General features: G+C 48.4%; 1 protein-coding gene across 8 annotated transcripts in view; it reads right to left on the minus strand.

The window, feature by feature from the left end:
* The window catches only part of GTF2IRD1 (GTF2I repeat domain containing 1), a 70,296-nt gene extending 68,155 nt beyond the window's left edge, over window positions 1-2,141 (minus strand). For all 8 annotated transcript variants that reach the window (XM_068210140.1, XM_068210139.1, XM_068210135.1 and 5 more), the window contains exon 1: window positions 1,797-2,141. In XM_068210140.1, the coding sequence (XP_068066241.1) occupies window positions 1,797-2,126 (330 nt within the window). In that variant the 5' untranslated portion in view covers window positions 2,127-2,141. The remainder of the gene's footprint in view (window positions 1-1,796) is intronic.
* Window positions 2,142-19,806: the final 17,665 nt, after the last annotated feature.

Consider the following 19,806-nt stretch of genomic DNA (forward strand, 5'->3'; position numbering starts at 1 on the left):
AAAGTGCCCGTAGCACCTAGTCCCATGGCTCTGCCATGGTGCTCAGTGGCACCATCACCTCCCGAGGTGCCCTCGCCTGGCTGTGCCTAGAGCCCACCACAAACACCCAGGATTACCTGCACAGCACTGCCCGGTCCAAGGCTCACTCCAGCACAAGGTGCATTAATAGGATGACTCCAATTTACAGCTTATCCCAGATAAACCCACTGCCAGCCCCAGACACTGAAAGGACAAGGGCACCTGCTCCTCAGGGAGCAACTTTCTCCCTATCACAGTCATCCCTTGGCACTGAAAACCTCCCACTCGCCGCTGTAGAGGATGCCTGTTCCTTCAGACCACGGGCCACAGTGCCAGGGCCAGTGACCAGTCTGGCCGAAGCCCCAAGCGCTTCACCAGCTCAACACCGTGTTTCTATTTCCAGCAGCACTGCTGCCAATCCCCACACCAAGGAAGAGGAGGCAAGCTCCAGCAGAGCCCTGCTTCCAGCTCCCCTTCCTGCCTGGCACCATCCAACGCAGCCAGGGCAGGTGGTGGTCCCAGAACTGCCTTCAGGATGTGCCACCACTGAGGGCCAGCCTGACATCCCCTGTTCAATTCCCCAGATCTACTGCTCTCTGCACAGCCCCCCTGCAGCACTATCACCCCCAACTCCTAATGCCCTCACAGCCTTATTGCTTCCTGGCATCCCTTCACAGCCCCCATGGATCCCACCAACCCCAAGGCCCATCATCACCCCCAGCACTCCCTCCACTAGCCCTAATGACCCCCAGCCACTCAACACCCCCATCAGCTCTAATATCCCCAGCATCTCCAAGCCCTACAAATCTTCAATATCCTTCCCAACCCTAATAACATCCAGAACCCCTGCCAAGCTCTATTGCCCTGCAGCACCCCCCAACCCTAATGCCCTCCCCCAGCCCTATTGCCCTGCAGCACCCCCCAACCCTAATGCCCTCCCCCAGCCCTATTGCCCTGCAGCATCCCCCAACCCTAATGCCCTCCCCCAGCCCTATTGCCCTGCAGCACCCCCCAACCCTAATGCCCTCCCCCAGCCCTATTGCCCTGCAGCATTCCCCAACATTATCAGCTCCCAGTATTCCTAATTACCCCCCTGAACTCTCCCACACTGATGAGCCTGGCATTCCTCCCCCAGCATCCCTCCAGCCCCAATAATCTCAGCATCCCCCACAGGAACCCTATTGCTCCCCAACATCCCCCATGCCTTGATGCCACACTGCACCCCCACAGCCCTATCAAACCCCACCAGCTCTAATGAATCCCCCAGCTCTATCATCCCCCAGCAGCCCTACTGTCCCCAGCATCCCTCAGCCCTAAAGAGCCCAGCATGCCCCCCCGCCCTACTGCCCCCCCAACCCCGCAGCCCTATAATCTCCCCAGCAACCCTCCTGCCCACTGACATCCCCTGTGCCTTGATGTGGTTTAGCACCCCTGCAGCCGTATCACCCCTGCAGCGGTCCTGCTGCCCCTCTGCATCTCCCAGCACTCACCCCTACCTAATGTCCTGTGCTGCATCCTCAGCACCACCCTCCCCCAGGATCCCTAACGCTGCCCTGCACACCTCCAGCCCTAACACTCCCAATCATCCCCCGAATCCTGCTGCCCCCTTGCATCCCTTAGCCCTATCCCCCCCCACCCCCAGCCTCAATATCCCCCTGCGCCCCACCGCACCCACCACCCCCACATGCCCCCCGCCGCTGCTCCCCCCGCCAGGGCCGTGACTGGGGGTGGAGAGGGGACCCTTCAAGAGGGGAGGGGAGGCCAAAACTTTTCCTTACCGCGGGCGGTTGGGGCGCGGCGCCGCTGCCTCCCCCGGCGAGGCTGCGCGGGAGCGGCGGGAGCGGCGGGAGCGGCGGGAGCGGCGGGGGCGGGCGGGCGGGGGCCGGGATGGAGCCGCCTCCCGCCGCCTCCCGCCGCTTCCCGGGCGGAGCCGGTACAACCCGACAGGGGCCTAAAGGAATGAAAAGAAGCCGACGGGGGAGTTGTTTTTTTTCCCCCCCCCACACACCCCAAATCGGGCAGGGAGAGCAGTTCTTTGTTCTGTAATCCCAGTAAAAGTGCCAGCCATTCGCCCCGCCGCTAATCCCAACCCCGCGCAACGGCCGCATCCATTGGCTGCCCTTTACACACGGGATTAACCAGCCCGAAAACGGGGAGGGGGGGCTGGCGAAGGCGGGGGTGAGCTCTGCGAAGTCCTTTCACGCCGCGGCGGGGACGCGCCGAGACGCACCGGGCCGCGCGGGCGCGTCCCCGGCGCGTCCCCGGCGCGTCCCCGGCGCGTCCCCGGCGCGTCCCCGGCGCGGCCGGGTCTGGGGTGCAGTGGGTGCGTGTCGCCACCTGTTGGTGTTGGCACGGCCGGGTTTGGCGTGGTGTCGTGTGGATTGGCACCTCTTGGCACGGCTTGATCCGTCGGGACATGGCATGGCATAGAATCATAGCATGGCATCATGGTTCGGGTTGGAAGGGACCTCAAAGACCATCTTGTTCCAAGCTCCTGCCATGGGCAGAGACACCTTCCACTAGACCAGGTTGCTCCAAGTCCCAGCCAACCCGGCCTTGAACACTTCTAGGGATGGGGCAGCCGAAGCTGCTGTGGGCAACCTGAGCCAGGGCTTCACTGCCCTCACAAGGAAGAAATTCTTCCCTGCCTTCTGGCAGTGTGAAGCCATTCCCCTTTGCCCTTTCTCTCAAGCTCTTGTTCAAAATCCCTCTCCAGCTCTCATGAAGCCCCTTTAGGCACTGGAAGGGTCTCTGAGTTCTTTAGGGTCTCCCCAAAGCCTTCTCTTCTCCAAGCTGAACGACCCCAGCTCTCTCAGCTTGTCTTCATTAGCAGAGATGCTTCAGAGGCATAGCACAGCTCAGCTCAGCACAGTGTGGCCCTGCACAGCTCAGGTCTGCTCTTGGCTTAGCACAGCATAGCTTGGCATGGAGAAAGCAACCCACCAGGAGTGAACGATGCTTCTCTGAGTTCCTTGCTGCACACTGACGAATGGCAAATTAAAATGAATGAAAAACTACTAAAAATAACTTGACAATATTTTAACCTCTGAAGTTTTAGAAGTACTGATACTTTTCCCTGGAAGTATGTGCTAGGCAGCTGCTCCATTATCTGCCCTCTCCAGGGCCATGGGGAGAAGAAAACATTTGAAGAGGAAACACTCTTTTTCCAGTTTCTGGAGGAGCATAGAAAGGGTTTTGTTCTGTGCTGCTGAGCAACATGGAAGCACCCAGCACCTTGTGTGTCACTCCCCATGTCATCAAGTCTCAAACTCATTGCACTCGTAGCCATAGCCTCAGAGGCCCAGCAAATCCCAGTAGGTTTCCAGTAGGAATACTCAGGGCAAGACAGGTCCCACTGGGGTGGTCAGAGCTGGTCCCTAATTCATACCTGTGGTGCTTGGGACCGTGAATGGTGCGTGAGAACACAGTAGCTGACAAATTAAACGACAGATCTTACTGTGAAGAAAGAAATCAGGGCATCTTTTGGCTAATTAACTTTAAGCCAGCACCCCACCAGAAAAACAGCCACCCAGCAAAATTAATTTAACTGGGTCACCAAAAACAGTATGGGGGAGCTGCCTGCACAGAACAGGAAGATTTCCATGTCCTGCTTTTGCTGGTGCCCTCCAACACTTCCCCTGGTACACTGCCCGCCCAAGCCCGTTGCCCCTGAGTGGGGAAATGTGCATGATTAATAAAAAGAGCATGGAAAAAAGTGTATTTTGATGCAACATCCCTGTGCTGTGGCTGTGCAGGTCCCCTGCACTGTGCCCCTGAAGCACTGTGGCCCCACAGTGCCCATGGCAGCAGACAGAGTGTTTGGGTAGCTTGGAGCTCCTGCCTGCAGCCATACGTGAGTCTGGATAATGCCAGCATTTCTAGGGAGCATTTACAGATCAGTCAAAGGAACATGATTGGTGTCTGTATTGGGAGAATTAAGCATCCTCCAGCATGTGTTCAACTCATCCGCACTGCAAAGAGGCTGCAGGCAACACTTTTCAGATCCTTTGAAAGGATGCAGCCCCTCAAGACCTTGGTAAAGAGTGAGTCCAAGGTTCTTTGGCCAAAGACAAGCAGCTGTCTTGCCCTAACAGCCCAGGGAACTTCTTTGCCCTTTGCCTTCTTGCAGCAGAGCTGGTCCCAAGTCTGGGACCTGAGTGCTGAGCACTGGGGGATGGCTCTGTAACAGCTGGCTTTGGGGTCTCATTTTTCTCCTCATCATTGGAGACCATGAACTGAAATGAGGTTGGAGACCCATGGGTACCAACTTTGGTCACCAGTGTACGAACAGGGAGCTCAGTCCCAATAGCTCCCAGTAGAGCCTACTCCTACCAGAGTAGGGGTATGAGAGCTAGGGACAGGGAGAGGCTGAAATAATCCTGAAATTCAGAGAAGAAGCTTGGGAAGATGGTGGGAATGAGAGCAGGGCCACTTGAGGAGATCTCCTGGGGCTGTTGCCAGTTGGGGCTGTGGACTTCAGGGAGGAGGTGGACCACCAGGTGGGACTACAAATGTTCCACAGATGTTCCACTGAAACTGAATCCACTCAGGTTAGCTCAGCCCCCCGTGCTCTGGAGATGCTCATGCTGATGAAAAGGAGACCTGGTCCAGCTGGGGGACAGATGCTATGGCTCAAATATACTTTTGCATCTCTTTCCCATCAAGGAAAAAGCCTGTCACAACAGGGTAAAAGTGGGGGCAGGATGTTTTATTTGGGGACCAAAAGAGCCACACAAAGCCGTCCAGTGTGAGAGGGATGGTTTAATCTGCTCTATCTCAGCAATAAAGGACTTCCTTGTCACAGTGCCAACAAAAGAAAAGGCAACATCACCAGGAAACAATCCTATCTGCAGAACTCTTTTTTATATAATTTGTTAATTAATGACTGCTGGGCATCACAAGGATTGTTGTTTTCTCTGATATGCTGATTTCTTCTGTCTCAGTGGAATTGGAGATCACAAAAATAAAATTAAAAAAGGAGAAAAGCTGCTTCTTCAGAAGCGGGAACAGGGGAAAAGTTTTAGTAAAGTCAGGAGAAATTTAATTGAAAGATTGAGTATATTTCTTCTTCCTGAAGGGGTATTGTGTTCTTTTGCTATAGCAAATTGCTGGTTAAAGCGACCAAGACAAAACAAAATGGTTTTTAAATTATAGATCAAAGAGCAGGACGTTTCTGGAAGCTTACCCCCACCTCATATTCCCAGGCAGGTCTCTGGTGAGCAGTGTGGCTGCAGGGGGCTGGCATCACCCAGAGTAGGTCTGGGAGATGTAAAAACCACATGAGGAAAAGCCTAGAGGAGAAAATATTGGAATCTGCATAACTGGGTGGGAGGCTTTGAGCTTTGTGGAGGGGAAAGAGCTTCTCCAGCCATCATTTTCACTTGGAAGAGCAAGATTTTGCACTCAGAAATTGACCATCAGGTTTGGGGCTGCATTTGTAGCAAGCCCATCCTGTCCCAAACCAGCTTCTACAAGGACAGCCATGCTTCAAGGCAGCCCAGTGTAATGTTAATTCTTTTGCAAGGTTACATGTTACTGAGTAAAAATCAGCAAGGATTCCTTGCAAAACCCAAGCTGATATTTGTAGGTCCCAAATATATTTGTAAAAAGACCAAAAAAATGTCTACCCTCTCTCCAATCCCTGCCCACTGGGGCTCAGTGGTGGCTTACAGTGACCATTTGCTCTGCCTACCTGCACCTCACACACCTCATTGCCCACCAAGTGCCCATAGCCCTGCTGCCTTTTCAAGCTGTACTGCTCAAAGAGTTTGCTCCAGTGCAGCAGAAAAAAAGGCTTTTCTAGCTGTCTTGTGGTCCACTGAATTATTTCCATGCCGTGGAGAGACAGTGAAGTGCTACTGAACCAGAGCCTCTGAACAGTGTCCTGGGGAGCAGAGCAGGGAGATTTCCACGTACTGACTTCTCCCATCCTTCTGACCCTCATGTCACCTGGCAGGAGGAAAGGGCCCTTTCCAAAGGTGATGCCACTGGGGTTGCTTTTGGCTCAGGAGTTCAGGGGATGGAGAATCCTGCACACACCCACCTGAGTACCAGCAAAATCCCAAGGGGACCCAACAACCCAGCCCTTGGTTCTGCGTTCCCCTCTTTGGACTTCAGGTATTGTAAAGGGACAGGTGAGGCCCAACCCATGGAAATCCCACTCTGTGAGGTGGAAAGGCAGGCATCAGGATTATCCACACATTGTGTTTTGGCTGAAAGCATCACCTCCTCCTGACAGCAAGGGTCTAGGGGGTGTGCCTGCCTGAGCCCTGCCCAAGGACAGGCTGTTATTCATCCATTTTTAATCAAATCCGCAGCTGAGGTTACAGCCTCGGCCTTTGAAATCATTGCAGAATTTCATAGTGTGGCTCCAGCTTTGCCTCTCGTCACCTTTCCCGTGGGACTGCAGCCCCAGCAAAGCTCCTTGCTCTCCCCTTCAAAGCTGCTTTCAGCCCTGGATTGCAACCCCCTGGCACTTCACCTGGCTAAGCCACCACCACTGAAGGCCCCATACCCATTCCATGCTGGGAATGAACTAAGGGTGTCAGTTCTCTGCAGGCCTGGGGTCTTGGTGCTGGTACCCCAGTGGTGCTGCTGGCCTGGCACAGCCCCCCCAGTGCAGGCTGGGGCTCCCACCCACTCGTGCCCTTGCAGCGCTGGTGCCAAGGGCAGGAGGCATTGACATTCCCCCAGGGCTCACACAGTGCAAAAGTAAACTTAACGTTGTTATCCACTGATCTGGTAATTAATACCCTGGATTCTTTTTATTGGAATGAGCAAGGGCCAGGACATGCTGGGGGTTTTAATTAAGAGATGGGCTGGAGGAGCACTTGCTCCCAGTTTTCCCTGGAACGGACTGTGCTGGGTGAGGGTTTGAGGTCTGGTCTGCATGGGGTGTCCAGTGCCCCATGTTGGGTGCCTCTGGAGTGGTCCCACCCTGGAGTAGTCCCAGCCCTGCACTCACCATACCAACCCATACATCTGCTCTACCTACCCTTGCTCTACATCTAAGTGCCATGCCAGACCCCACTGGGTCTTTTTTTAAATGAAATGCTCTCAAGATCTTTAAATATTAGGCACAAAATGTTTTCCCTGTGCTGTGCTCTGCAGCACCCACCCAGGGCAGGGAGCAGACAGGAATGCTCTACTCGGCAGAACCAAGGATGCCAGGGTCGTTTTTCTCCAAACCTGCTGTATCTGTAGTTGATCCCGCTGCTATTTTTAATACAGATGCCTTATTGAGATTCAAATGAATGTTTCAAATCCTCGCTCCTTTGCATAATTCTTTTTAATTAACACTTCAAAGGTTTGAACACAAGATCCATACTATTTCCCTAACGAAGTTGACTGAGCCTCCTTTCCCCCTAAGCTTCCTCGACACATTTCTGAGGGATAAAGTCAGGTTTGGGGCTGTCTCCTGTGTCCCTTCTGCAGGGGCATGATGGCATTTGGGATCAGCCTCTGCAGAAACAGGAGATAAAGGAGTAGAGAGGATCAATGGCTGCAGTGGCTACCATCACTCACCCCTGCCACCAGCTTGACATAGACTGGGCAGCCTGAGCTTGGCACAGAAATCATGGTGTTTGAAGTGAAAATGGTCAAGCTCACTGCTCCACCATCCCCTGCCCCAGCACCAACTGGTGCTCTAACACATTTTAACCCCACATCAAATAAAACCTCCCCAAAAGGAGCATCCATCTCCAGGGTCACCTTTTGGTCATATTTTCAACCTTCCTGGCACTCAGAAGACCCAGAGGCACCTTTCTTCCTTCTTAAATTGTACTTTGAAAATAAAACCTGGAATTTTCATACAATTGCATTCACTAGGAAGAGCTGTAGCTTTTCCTCAGCTATCCTAAGAGCTGGGAATGATAAAAGGTTCCAAGTGTGTAAGAGAGACATAGGCACAAAAGAAACAGCCCAGGTCCCCATCCCACCTTTCCCCCCATTGCTGTACCCACAGGGTCTCCCTTTCTTGAGTGGGAGCATCTTCACTTTGCAGGATTGGGACTCCAAGGAAGAGCATGGTTCAACACATAGGAAAATATTCTTCAGCTTTAATTTCTGCAAGTGCAGAAATGATTAGACACAACAAATGGTATAATTAGCAGGATTTAATAAGAGACTGTCCCTGACATGCAAAGGAAGTGGGCCTTTGTTCATCTACAAAAGACATTAATTTGCAAATACTCTCAATAATAATTTTTTATTTAGACTGATATTTTGAAAGTCTCCAATAAAATGAGAAATCTGGACTAAGCATTCCAGTTGCCTTTCCAAGTGCAGGAATCCAGCTTTGATGTTCTTCTTGATAACATCTTTTTAGAGCCTTGACTGCATCAAATTAAATTCTGATTACCCTGATAGTGCAGTACAAGTTCCAAATGTATTCAGGTAACTTTGTTCTGGAATGAAATAAGCTATTTTGACAAGGATGCTTGCTAGGCAGCAAAGAGATGGAGAGGAAAGAGCCCTGCCAGGGAAGCAGCACATCCCCAGCCTCAATTTCAGCCCTGGGCATGTTAGGCTGTGGTGCCCCAGCAAGCCAGGTCATTGGCACTGGGAGTTGTAGCAGGGAGGGGGAACACAGGCAGAGTCTGCAAAAGCCAAATTACACCTTTGGTGATTCACAAATCTCCCAGCACCAGAGCCCTGGACCATTTGGCCCTTCCAGAGGGGACATCCCAAAGGGACATGCCCTCAGGTGGTGGTCCTCAGAGCATGGACCATGGCTGGCCACAGGATATGTGTTAGTCCAGGACAGACACATCCGTGCAGAGATATCACCTCTGCATACAGAAAGGCCACTTCATGTCTCTTCCCTTCCTCAGTCCTGGTAAACTCAGCCTTAAGTCATTGGTCCAGCTGTGGCACAGGCACAGCAGCCCAAGGATGTCCAAGTGATGCCCAAGGCACAGGCTGGGATCCCAGTGCAATCCTCACCCAGTCCATTAGCAGTAGTGACGCTCCCTGGCCGAGCTTCACTCCATGGCTGGATGTTAGGATGAAAATAAAGTGCAAATATTATTGTTGGCAGAGATTATTAGCTCCCCCACTGTGATTTAGGCATCTTTAAACTTCATGTTTTATTAATCCTCACTATACAATTAACGGCATCAAAATGTGATGTCTGCAAACAAAGGGATGCACTGCAGAATTAACTCTGTAAAATACAGGACTTGGCCACTTGATTGTAAATATGCACGTTAAGACATTATATAGTGGGGTTACACAAAAGATGAAGCTGAAGTCACCTGCCCTGAGCAGGGATCTGGTTCTGGTGGCCTTTGCTTCCTGCCCATCCATCTTCCCACTAGGGGAGGGCTGGCTCAATGGAAAACTCAGTTTTCTTCCAGCTGTACTGGATAATGACTCCTGTTCCCAAAACCTGTCTTTTCAGATTAAGTGTTCCTGTAGAAGTTTTGGCTGCAAAAAGGGACTTTCTTGTTGACCTGGAAGCTGGTGTGGGGACACTTCAACAGCTGCTGCTGGAGCTATCCTCTCTCTCAGCAGCCAAGATGGCATGATGGAGCAGAGGGTCACAAACCTCCTTGAAGCCAGTGTTCAGGGATGGGCTTTGTTAAGATCTGATAAGTGCCAGATGCCTCTGCCCAAATTAAGCTGCAAACAAGACCATATATGAAAGTCATTAATATGGATTTTATTTTAAAATAATTGCAAGGTAAAGAAACAGAAAAGAGGGGTGGGAAAGAAAGGGGGGAGAGAGGGGAGAGAGACATCAAGTAGGAGACAGTCACTACACATGGACCTTGCAGCAGCTGTTGGTCTTTCTTTACTCTGGGCTTCACTGCCCACCTGCAGCATCTTAGGACCTCTTGTGACTGGCTAGCAGCCACCTCTGAAGAACAGGACAATGAATGTACCACCTTCATCAACCCCCAGCCCCACACTAGCATTGGGCTGAGCCCCATGGACTTTCTGCAGCTGGAGATTTCTTCCAAGCATACTTCAAATGAATTATTCTCTTTCCAGCTGCTGGAGGACAGTGAAACCCATGGGAGCAGCCAGTGCCTTCAGCACCCACTGTAGAAATAAGCCACACAGTGCCCCAGGGAGCAGCTGTTCTTGCAGATATTTTAGATGCTGAGACCTTGCACTGCACAGGGCCCGGAAGCTGCTGGAGAAATAGAAAGTCTCAAGTTTTTTATTCTTGACAGAAATTTCTGCCCATCTTGAAAAAAAAGAAAATAGGATGTCACAGATCACACTGCACAGACCCTGTTATAGCTTTGGAATAAGTCTGCAATGGCCAGTTTTTAGGGTGTTATTGTTCATCACCTGTAATTTTCTTGGGGCCTCACTCTGGAATCAATCCATCACCTGCAAACCTCACCAACTATTTGAACAGAATTCAAAACTTTCAGGTAATTCTGATGGTGGAGAATTTTATTTGAAGTCCAGAAAAAGGAGGAGCCAGGAAACAAGGAATAAAGCATCCCAGTTTTTTTCCTATATCCTAAGACAGCTAGAAGTGCATTTCTGTAAAGGATTTACAACCCATGGACACAAAAAACACAGCAGGAGGAGATGGGTGTTTTGTTGCTATATGAGTGCTGCTGAGCAAGGGCATAGGCCACAGGCAGCCAAGGACATTCCCAACTGAGAGAGGCTTTAGCATGGAAAAAGCACCAAGTGCCAACAGTGCTGTGAATTTAATTCAGAGTAGTTTTAGAGCTCTTATAAAGACTGAGAAGTTATAACATGGGGTCCTACTCATGCTCTCAGCTAAGAGGCACTTTCCTAGTTGACAAGAAGAAGGAGCTAGAACTAGTGTGGGCTTCTGCCACTAAATTTCCAGTACCTGCACAGGAACTTGAAGTGAAGGAAAAAATTCAAGCACAGCCATCTTGGTAACATCTCTCAAGTCCTGACCCTGCAACAGAAAGCCTGGAAGCTTCAAGATCCTCCCTTCTGCTCTGGATCTTGGCATGGGAGGTGGAATTAATCCCATCAGAGATGGTATTCTGATTCTTTACAGCCCGAAACACCACGTGGGGCAGGAGATATGCCAGAAAGGAATCCCACTCCTCTGGCCCCAAAGCAGAGGTGTTCCTGAGAATCTCAGTTGGTGTGTCAGATGCGCAACAGCCAAATCTGGCCAAGTGAGAGCTCCCACCACCGTGCTCTTCCCAGTCCCACAGAAAACACCACCTCAGTCCCCTTCTGGGCTGCCCAGCAGGCCCTCTGGAGACCCAAAGAGAAGGCAGAGGGAAGTTCTGGTGTGGCAGAACCACCCGGGTCTGTCAAGGCTGGACTGGGCACGTCCCAGTGCTAACTCAGCCCTGCTGACAGAGCACTCAGCACTGCCACAGCCTGCAGTGCTCTCTGGAGGTGATGTTCTCCATGCCCCGGGCTTTGCAGTGCATCTTGGATGAGATGATCCACATTGCTCCAGGACTGGCAGCTGCACAGGGTATTCAGGTCTGCTGCAGAGGACATCTGCATTGATCCCGTGGCTTTGAGTGAGGAGAGCAGACCTCACTCACCCTCAGGACTGTGCCTGCCTGCCCAGGACAACAGGCACAGTATCCTCCCCACCCGGTCAGGTGGGGAAATAAAGGCACAGAATAGAGAGAGAGGGAGGAAGAAGAATATCACCAATCTCTAGATTTTGCGTTGGTCCTGCCACATGGCATGTCCAGATCTGGGGCTGAGAGACAAAGAAGAGACACAGAAAGAGAGGAATGAGCGAGACAGGGTGGGGAGGGGTGGGGAGAGGAAATCCACTTCCTTTTTATAGTTCACCTGCCTCTTATGCAAACTAGATTTTTCACCTGTTTCTTTTGTGCATGCACAGCCATTCTCCAGGTAGTGACTTGGGGGTGGAGACTGAGCATGACTCTCAGGGCAGAGCAGGAAGCTGGCTCAGAACAGCGCTGCCCCACCTCTGCAGGATTCTCACTTTCCATCAGAACTTTCCTGTTTTAACAGTCGTAATATTTGAGATAAAACGCGTTCAGGCCTGGTCATCTGCAGTCCTGGAGCACATTGCTTAGGATTGCATCCAGATAGTTCTGGAATATTTCCAAGTGAGGGAGACTCCACACCCTCTTCTGAGCAACCTGTTCAGTGCTTGGTGGCTCACGCAGTAAAGAAGTTCTGCCTTACATGCAGCTGTAACTTCATGTGCATTTATTTCTGCCCATTGCCTGTTTTCTTATTGTTCAGCACCACCAAGCAGAGGCAGACTCCATTCATCTTCTTTCCTTATCAAGAGAAACTTGCTCAAGATTAATTTCCTCCTCACCGCTTTTTTTATAGTGGCTGTTTTCCAATGCCATTTACAGACAGAATTGTGATAAATTCCTGTTGTCAATACACAGATTTCAATGGAAGAGTCTGTTTCACAGCAATAAACTAACTGAATCTAAATAGAAAGGAAGGAAAAACACCCCAACAGCTACCATGACTGCAGCCAAAAGTATGAGAGGTGCCCTCATGCATTTTTGTTTCTAATGACAAATAGCTTTGAAATAAACTGAACTCAAAAGCTTTTGAAGTTTTTATAGAAGGGAAAGGACTTGCTTCTGACACCATTTATTTGATTGCAAGTCAGACTAATTAAAGGCTACTCACAGAAGGGATGATTTCTTAAGGGACAAAAGGATGCAAACAACAAGGAAAGCATCAATGGGACTCCAATGGGGCAGGAATATTTGAGACTGGGAAATACAAACATGTACATTCCTGACCCATGAAGCTTCAACACAAAGCAAAAAAGATGTATAGATTTTTATTGCTAACATATTTTTGACTGATATTAGTTTTAACTGTCTGATATTAAATAGTATTAATTTTATGTTGAGTTAGTTTAAATCTAAATTGCAATAAATTTCATTGAACTTTAAATTTTAAGTAACAAACAGCTCAAAAGAGGTCTGTAGTTTGTGCTCTAAAAATATTCTGCTTCCAAACTCTACCAAACCTTGCTGGCTTGACTAGGGCCCAAGCTCTGAACACAGGTATTCCTCCATCCTTAGTTGGCAAGAGCTGAGTCTTCTGCCCGGGCCACATGTCATTGCAGGCACTAGGACCATCCAGAGGGACAAGTGCATCTGGCACCTCATGGTCACAGCAGCTGCAAGAAACCCAACTATAGAAAAACATAAAAAAAAAGGGAAAGGAACCAGCTGTTGTCTTGTGGTTAAGGATATGAAGTCTTTGATTCTCTTTTGTGCCCCGAGAATGATTTTTGTTCCCATTCAACAGTGTACAAACACTCCAGAGAAGAGAAGAGCTGTACCTGCCTTCTCCAGAGCCCCTCTCTGGGTCAGGGCTCAGTCCCACGACTTGCTCTTCCACGGCAGTGTCTATCCTAGGGGTACATCTTACATCACTTGGGGTTGGTGGACTTACAGGTTCACCGAGCTGTCAGTGTTATGAATGGATGTGGGGGTTTAGATAAGTCCTTGCCTTTTGCCCCGGCCTCTGGCAGCAGGTAGTAAATTTATTGAGGCAGACAGCTCCCCAAAACACACTCTTGTTCACAAGTTCTTTGATAATGGCTGATATGGTCTATTATAGAATGATTTACTTGTTTAATAGACATAAAACTAACAGACATAAGACTTAAAACAAATTAATACTATGCAGGAATAAGGACAAAAAGAGAAACTACTTGTAGATATAAACAGTGCAAGGTTAAAGGTACCTATTAATGTTACAGCTAGTGAAGAAATAATATAACTTAGGATTCAGTGTATCTTACCATCCAATTGTTGGTGGGGCACACATCAAGATCCTTTTCCTCAATCCCCAGGGAAGTAACCATGGATTTGCGTCCAAAGTCCAGGGAGAAGTCTCCCACATTTTCAGGGTGTGTGCATAGAAAGCTCCTGCCTCTGTGATAACCCGTGTGTCTCTTATAGTTTGTAAAAGACTGTCTTTTAGTCAAGAATATTTATTTTATCTCTTCCCACATCTGCTCTCCAGACTAAGATGTTAATTCTTAGCTGAGGCCTGGGCCCTTTTGGCTCCAGAGATGACCCTTTGCTGGCCCTTTCAGCCCCTGGGTTACCTCTTCTGTATGCACCAGCCATCTGTGGTAGAGAGGAGGGGAGCATAGACGTCCTGCCACAGTCAGAAAGGAGCAAAGAACACACCTGCTTTTCTCCAGAGACACCTAAGCAGGTCATGCTCTGCCAGCAGTCCCAGCTCGTGTGCATGGGGCTCTGCTAAGGGCCATGCTGCCTTTTGACCACTGCGCTTACTTTGCAAGGAAAGAATCTCACAACACTCACCCTAAAGAAACTGCCTTCAGTTCATGACATTTTCTGATTCAAGGGGGATTTTAAAACAAAATTATAGAAAGAAGGGGCAAATCCAGCCCTAAGATTTAGTGAAAAAATCCAGGACCTCAAAGATATGGAGACACTTAATACATTTGGGTTGTGTCATCTTTTGTGTGCGAGAAATCCCTGAGTGTATTCTGGTTTGGAGAAGTGGACCGCATTTCTCTTCCTCTCGTTGACAAGGAAATCAGTCTTGGATGCACACATGGAGTGGTTCAGGGAGTGTCTTGGTCAGTTTAATTGCTTTTGCCAGTACATAGTGCAATCAGATGACAGTGTTGAACTGTTACAGTGTGGATGCATAAGGTAAGCTGTTGAGCTTTGTCCTGGTACCTTTAGTATCTGAGCAGTCAGTGGTGAGGTTCAGTTTTGGATCTTGAATCTGTGAGACTGCGTATGATGTTTTATTGAGCTGAGAAGGAAAGTACAGAGCACAAGGGTGTGTGGTGCAGTTCAAGGGGTGCAGTTAAGGATGAAGCCAACAATAGGTTTCTCAGCTGGCACTTTTTTGAGTTAAATTTTTACCCTATGTTTTCAATTTTATAGTTCAGGTTTGCTAGAGTGAAAGAATTTAGTAGTACATAGAGCTGGGTAAGTGTTTGTGTTTCTGCTTGAGTGTGATGCAAATAAAAGTTTGCAAATAGAAGGGGAAGGTCAGTGAAAACCTTCTGGCCTGATACGATTTGAAAGTAGTGACAAGATCCAAAGATAAACTTTGTATCTGCACTTTGGGTGGTTTAGAGATAGTCATGGTACACTTACTTTTATTGTAAAAGTAAATTGTGCCATTGTGAGGTGTTCATGAATGGTGACGTGCGAAGGTAAAACCCAATAAAAGTTTTTTGTCCTGGCACCATTAGTGTGTGACCAGCTACTGTAGGGATTCAGTTATGGATCCTGGATCTGTGAGACTGAAAGAATGTGATCTTGCTTACACCTGGGTAGGAAAGTGAATTATCTCATTGCTGGTGATCCAATTTATAGGCTGCAAAAGAAAGGTTAAGTCTAGCATTGGCTTTTTCTTCTGGAGTCTTCTCATTGGACCAGTTGCTGAATGTTCTTAGTTTTGTAACTTTGATGCATTATTCTTCTCAGCTTGTCCTGATTTCAGCCAGGACAGGGCTAATTTTTGCAGTAGCTGGAGGCAGCATGGCCAGGACCCAGAGGTTATTCTCTACCACCTCATGTTAATGCCGGGGTGGGGGAAAGGGACTCTCTTCGAGGGAAAATATGGCAGAGTCAGCCATCTGGTATTGTCTATTATAGATTTTGTTTCTCATGTGAATAAATTCTTTTCTTATACTCTCTGTCAGTAGTATTGCTGCTGTTTCTGTTCATTTTCTTATCTCATTGCTGCTTCCAGTAAATTGTTCTTATCTCAACCTGTGATCTTTGCATTTTGTGCCTCCAATTCTCCATCTCAGGACAGAACATAAACAATGGCGGAATGAAGAGAGAAAAACAGGAAGGATGGGACTTCATAACCCAAAGCTACAATTGGACAATTAATTCCAGTATCCTAATGGAGCAGAACTTATAAAAGTGAGAGACCCCATGACCAGTTGTGCATTTTGTGACCATTTTGTTTCATCTTCTGTGTAGCCCTGGCTGGGCTCTTGTGCTGCCCAAGGTGGATCCATTGAGGCCTTTCAATAAATCCCTACTTTATTCTTTAGGTCTGCCTAGCCTCTGTTCTAGGTCAGCCTTCACAAGGCATCACCATGCAAGACCCAGAACTGGACCTGCACACTGGTTGGAGCAGCAAGATATGACATGGAAGATGGGCAGCTGAGTATGCAGTGGTAACCCTGACCCGGGTAAAAGGAGTCCAGACTTTACTTCTTAATAGCACAAAAAGCAGAATTAGTTATTTTACATTGAGTGCTAAAAGGATAGGATAAAGGAAAACGGATAAACATCTGGACTGATTTAAAATACAGTTTTGAAATAATACATACCCATGGAGCCATATGGAAGGAAGAGGGATTGCTATTGGCACAAAGGTCTCCTGTTAAGTATAGAGAAGAAATAAGTCACTTACAACAGAGTGTACAAAAGCCAAAAGAAGTGGCTGTGATGCACTGTAATGCCCATCAATTTGAAAACTCTTCAGTTAATACAGAGAATCAATTAGCTTACAAAACCACTAAGAGGTTGCTGAAAAGGATATCCTTGCATGAATATCTAGCAAGGAGTTGAATGTCCTGGAGTAAAAACCAAATTATAATAATCAGGACACACAGTTAGCCCCACCATTAGAAACTGCAGAAAGAAACAGCAGATGATTGGTGACCTCATGTGGGCAGATAATTGTACCTCCAAACATAATGTAAAATTATGAAAATGGAATTTAAACATCAGGAAACACATTAGGAAATAGACAACACAGCAATCAGCTTACAAAGGAATTTAGTAAGCACAAAAATGATAGAAATTAAGTATTTTGTTGAAAAATATGTGGTTTGTTTGTAAAATAATCACAAGAGAGGGAGAAGGCCACATCCAGAACTAGTAAAATGGCAATTCACCAGGTGATTTTTGGCAAATTGATTTCACAGAACTGACTAGGCAGTATTGGGACTGTACTTTTTGGTATTGGTCAATACTTTTTCAGGATGGCCAGAAGCTTTCTCATGTGGCACCTACAAGGCAAGGGAAATCTCAAAAGTTTTGCTGAAATTAATATTTAATAGCACTGGAACGAGCTCTTTAAGTCTTAAAAGGTACATCATTATCAAGAGATCATAGGGACTAGACTGACATGTACATGCTTTTTCAACCAGGAGATCCAGTGTGCACAGAAATCTGAATTTTGGACCAATCCAGGAGAAGTGGAAGAGACTGTATGAGGTTCTTCTGATAAACTACACTACACTCAAGGTAGAAGGAATCAAGCTCTGGGTTCATCACACACAGGTAAAACCAGAAATCATATGTCATTGTGAACTGATGGAAAATCCTTTACAAATGAAAATATGAAGGAAACAAGACTAACTAACTAACACTGGGTATTTTAAAAATTTATTTCTTGTGGGGGGATTTGTGTTACTTTTTTTTAGGGTTCTTTAACAACTTGATTACCAATATCAACCTCACCAGAAAATTGAGTTCCATGGGGAGTCTTAGTCAGCAATTTGACAAAAATATGGGAAGACATGCGGGAAGGAAATAGTATCCATGCCAGTTGGACAGGGATAGAAGGGGAATATTCTTTATGATGGACACATAAGAACTATACTGTTGAGAATTATAGTATTTCAAAACCAGATCTGAAAATAACCTCCAGAAATATTTATTGGCCGACAGATTGCAGTGATAGCCTTTGGAGTATTAGGGGTATTGGGGATGTCAAATACCAGAAGTAAGGAGTAGCCCTCAAACAGGACAATGGGGATATATCCAGCAATAAACAGAAACTTTCCTGTACCCAGTATGCACGACTTTTGGAGGAGCTAAACCCCCTGCATCCAGCTGAATAAAGAATGCCTGCTTCTTAATGCTACACCTGTGTTGTTTTTATGTTACCTAATTTTTGGTAACAATATGACCAGCTGTTACTGATTACCTCCATCTCTCCAGGGGGTCTTGCTTGGAGGGCTCCTCCTGACAAACAATACCAAATTGCCCACCTCAGCTGGAGCATGCTGTGTCATCTTCCACACAGAAACATTTATTCCAAGGGATTGGCTGTGCACAGGCATTGCTGCACAGCCCCCACCACCTCTGGATCTCACCCAGGAGGAGACTCAGGCCCACCTTCCTACATGGCCCCCATGACAAGGCTCCACGGGGCATGCCTCTGCCCTGCTCTCCCCTGGTGCCTGGGCTTCCCCGTGGAAGGACAGGTTCCCTTTTCTGCCAGGGTGAGTGAGCCGCCACTGGCAGCACTTCTGCTGCCTGCTGGACCCAGCACAGGACTGCCATTCCCTGGGTGCCTTTTCCGCATGGTGGCCTGCTGACCTCCACATGCTGCCACAAGTGGAAAAGCAGCAAGAACAGGCCTGGGGAACCACTCTGCCTCAAATGCTCTCCCAGAAGAATCCTCAGGTCTCCATGTTTACACAGCCCAGGTCCAAGGGCAGTTCCTGGCACAGCTGCACACAGCCTGCAGCGAGCCCAGCACAGAATGTGCTGAGGCAGCAGCAGAGGACAGCAGATGGGCACTTTTGGGGTCGGCAGCAGCCGTAGCAGACCACTTCACTGAGGCCATTGGCTTTGGAAGGTCTGACACAGTCCTGCAATCCCCAAATGGGTGATGCTCTCTGCTATCACTGAGTGCTGGATCTGGGCCAGAGTTTAGCTCAATCCCATTTTGAATAGAAACACTTTCCTTGAGATGAAGGTTGTGCGTTTGTGTCAGGCAAAGTTAAAACTTAGGCAAAAAGAGGGAAAATCAGAAGGGCTTGTGCTGTAGGTGTAGAGGGTGCAATGACAGAAGAAAGAGGAACATGGCTGCTTACCCCAATAAACCCCTCAAGGGCTGATTTTCACAAACGGAAAGTATTTCCTCCTTTGCAGAACAGCAAAAAGTGTTTTTTATTATCTCAATAATCTTGAAAGCCACAATTGTTTTCCTAGTTCCAGGAAGACCAAGGACAAATTGCTTCCTTACTTTGTGCAGATTGTTAGCGTTTAGCTCATGTTGTTTGAGAGTGAGAAGGTTGAAAAAATCTCACACCTAAGACTGTCACTCAAGTAGGATTAAAATCACAGCACAACAATTGCAAGTGCTTGCAGGAGGGTTGGGATGTCCCTGGAGGTGAGGATGTAATTCTTTGGGTACAAGCTGGTGGAATCAGATTGGGCTTCTTGCCAGGGAATGTCATTCTCACAACACCTATCTGGTCATTTGTGCCATTCAGCTGCAGGATTTAGGGAATCACTGTGGCAGGATGTCCCCATCCATCCTCCCCCAGCCCCAGACAGCTGGTGCATATGGATGAGATAACTTTTTACCCCTTGGTGTGCTTGGTTTGTAGAAACCATTCTGCACCCTGTAGGGAAGAAGCAATGTCTTCTTTCTTAAAACAGACTGTGTCTGTATTTAGAGAACTACTAAAATTGGCAACAGCATGAGGGTACTGGTGGCGCACATGAAGATCCAGGGACAGACTAGGAAGGGGGTAAGAAATACCCCAGAGAAGGGCAGGTTCAGGTGGCTCCTTACACACAGGTGTGGGCCTGAAGCTCCGTCCACAGTTGCTGGAGGTCCCTCAGCATTTCTCTGGGGCTGTGGCTATGGGGGACTTTGTCCTGGGGCCTCCTGTGGAGGGATGTGGCGGACTCCCTTCACAAGAGAGGCTGTGTAGACCCTCACACGGAGGGATGAGGGACACCCTTCCCTGGAGGCCCTGGGACCCCCTGAGGGGCTGTGGGGACCCTCACACAGAAGGACATGGAGAACTCCCTATGGAGGTCGTGAGGACTCCCACACAGAGGCTGTGGGGAATCCCCCCAGGGGCCGCGGGAGCCCTCA

The sequence above is a fragment of the Anomalospiza imberbis genome, chromosome 20 (genome assembly GCF_031753505.1).
Source record: "Anomalospiza imberbis isolate Cuckoo-Finch-1a 21T00152 chromosome 20, ASM3175350v1, whole genome shotgun sequence".
Taxonomy (NCBI): Eukaryota; Metazoa; Chordata; class Aves; order Passeriformes; family Viduidae; genus Anomalospiza; species Anomalospiza imberbis.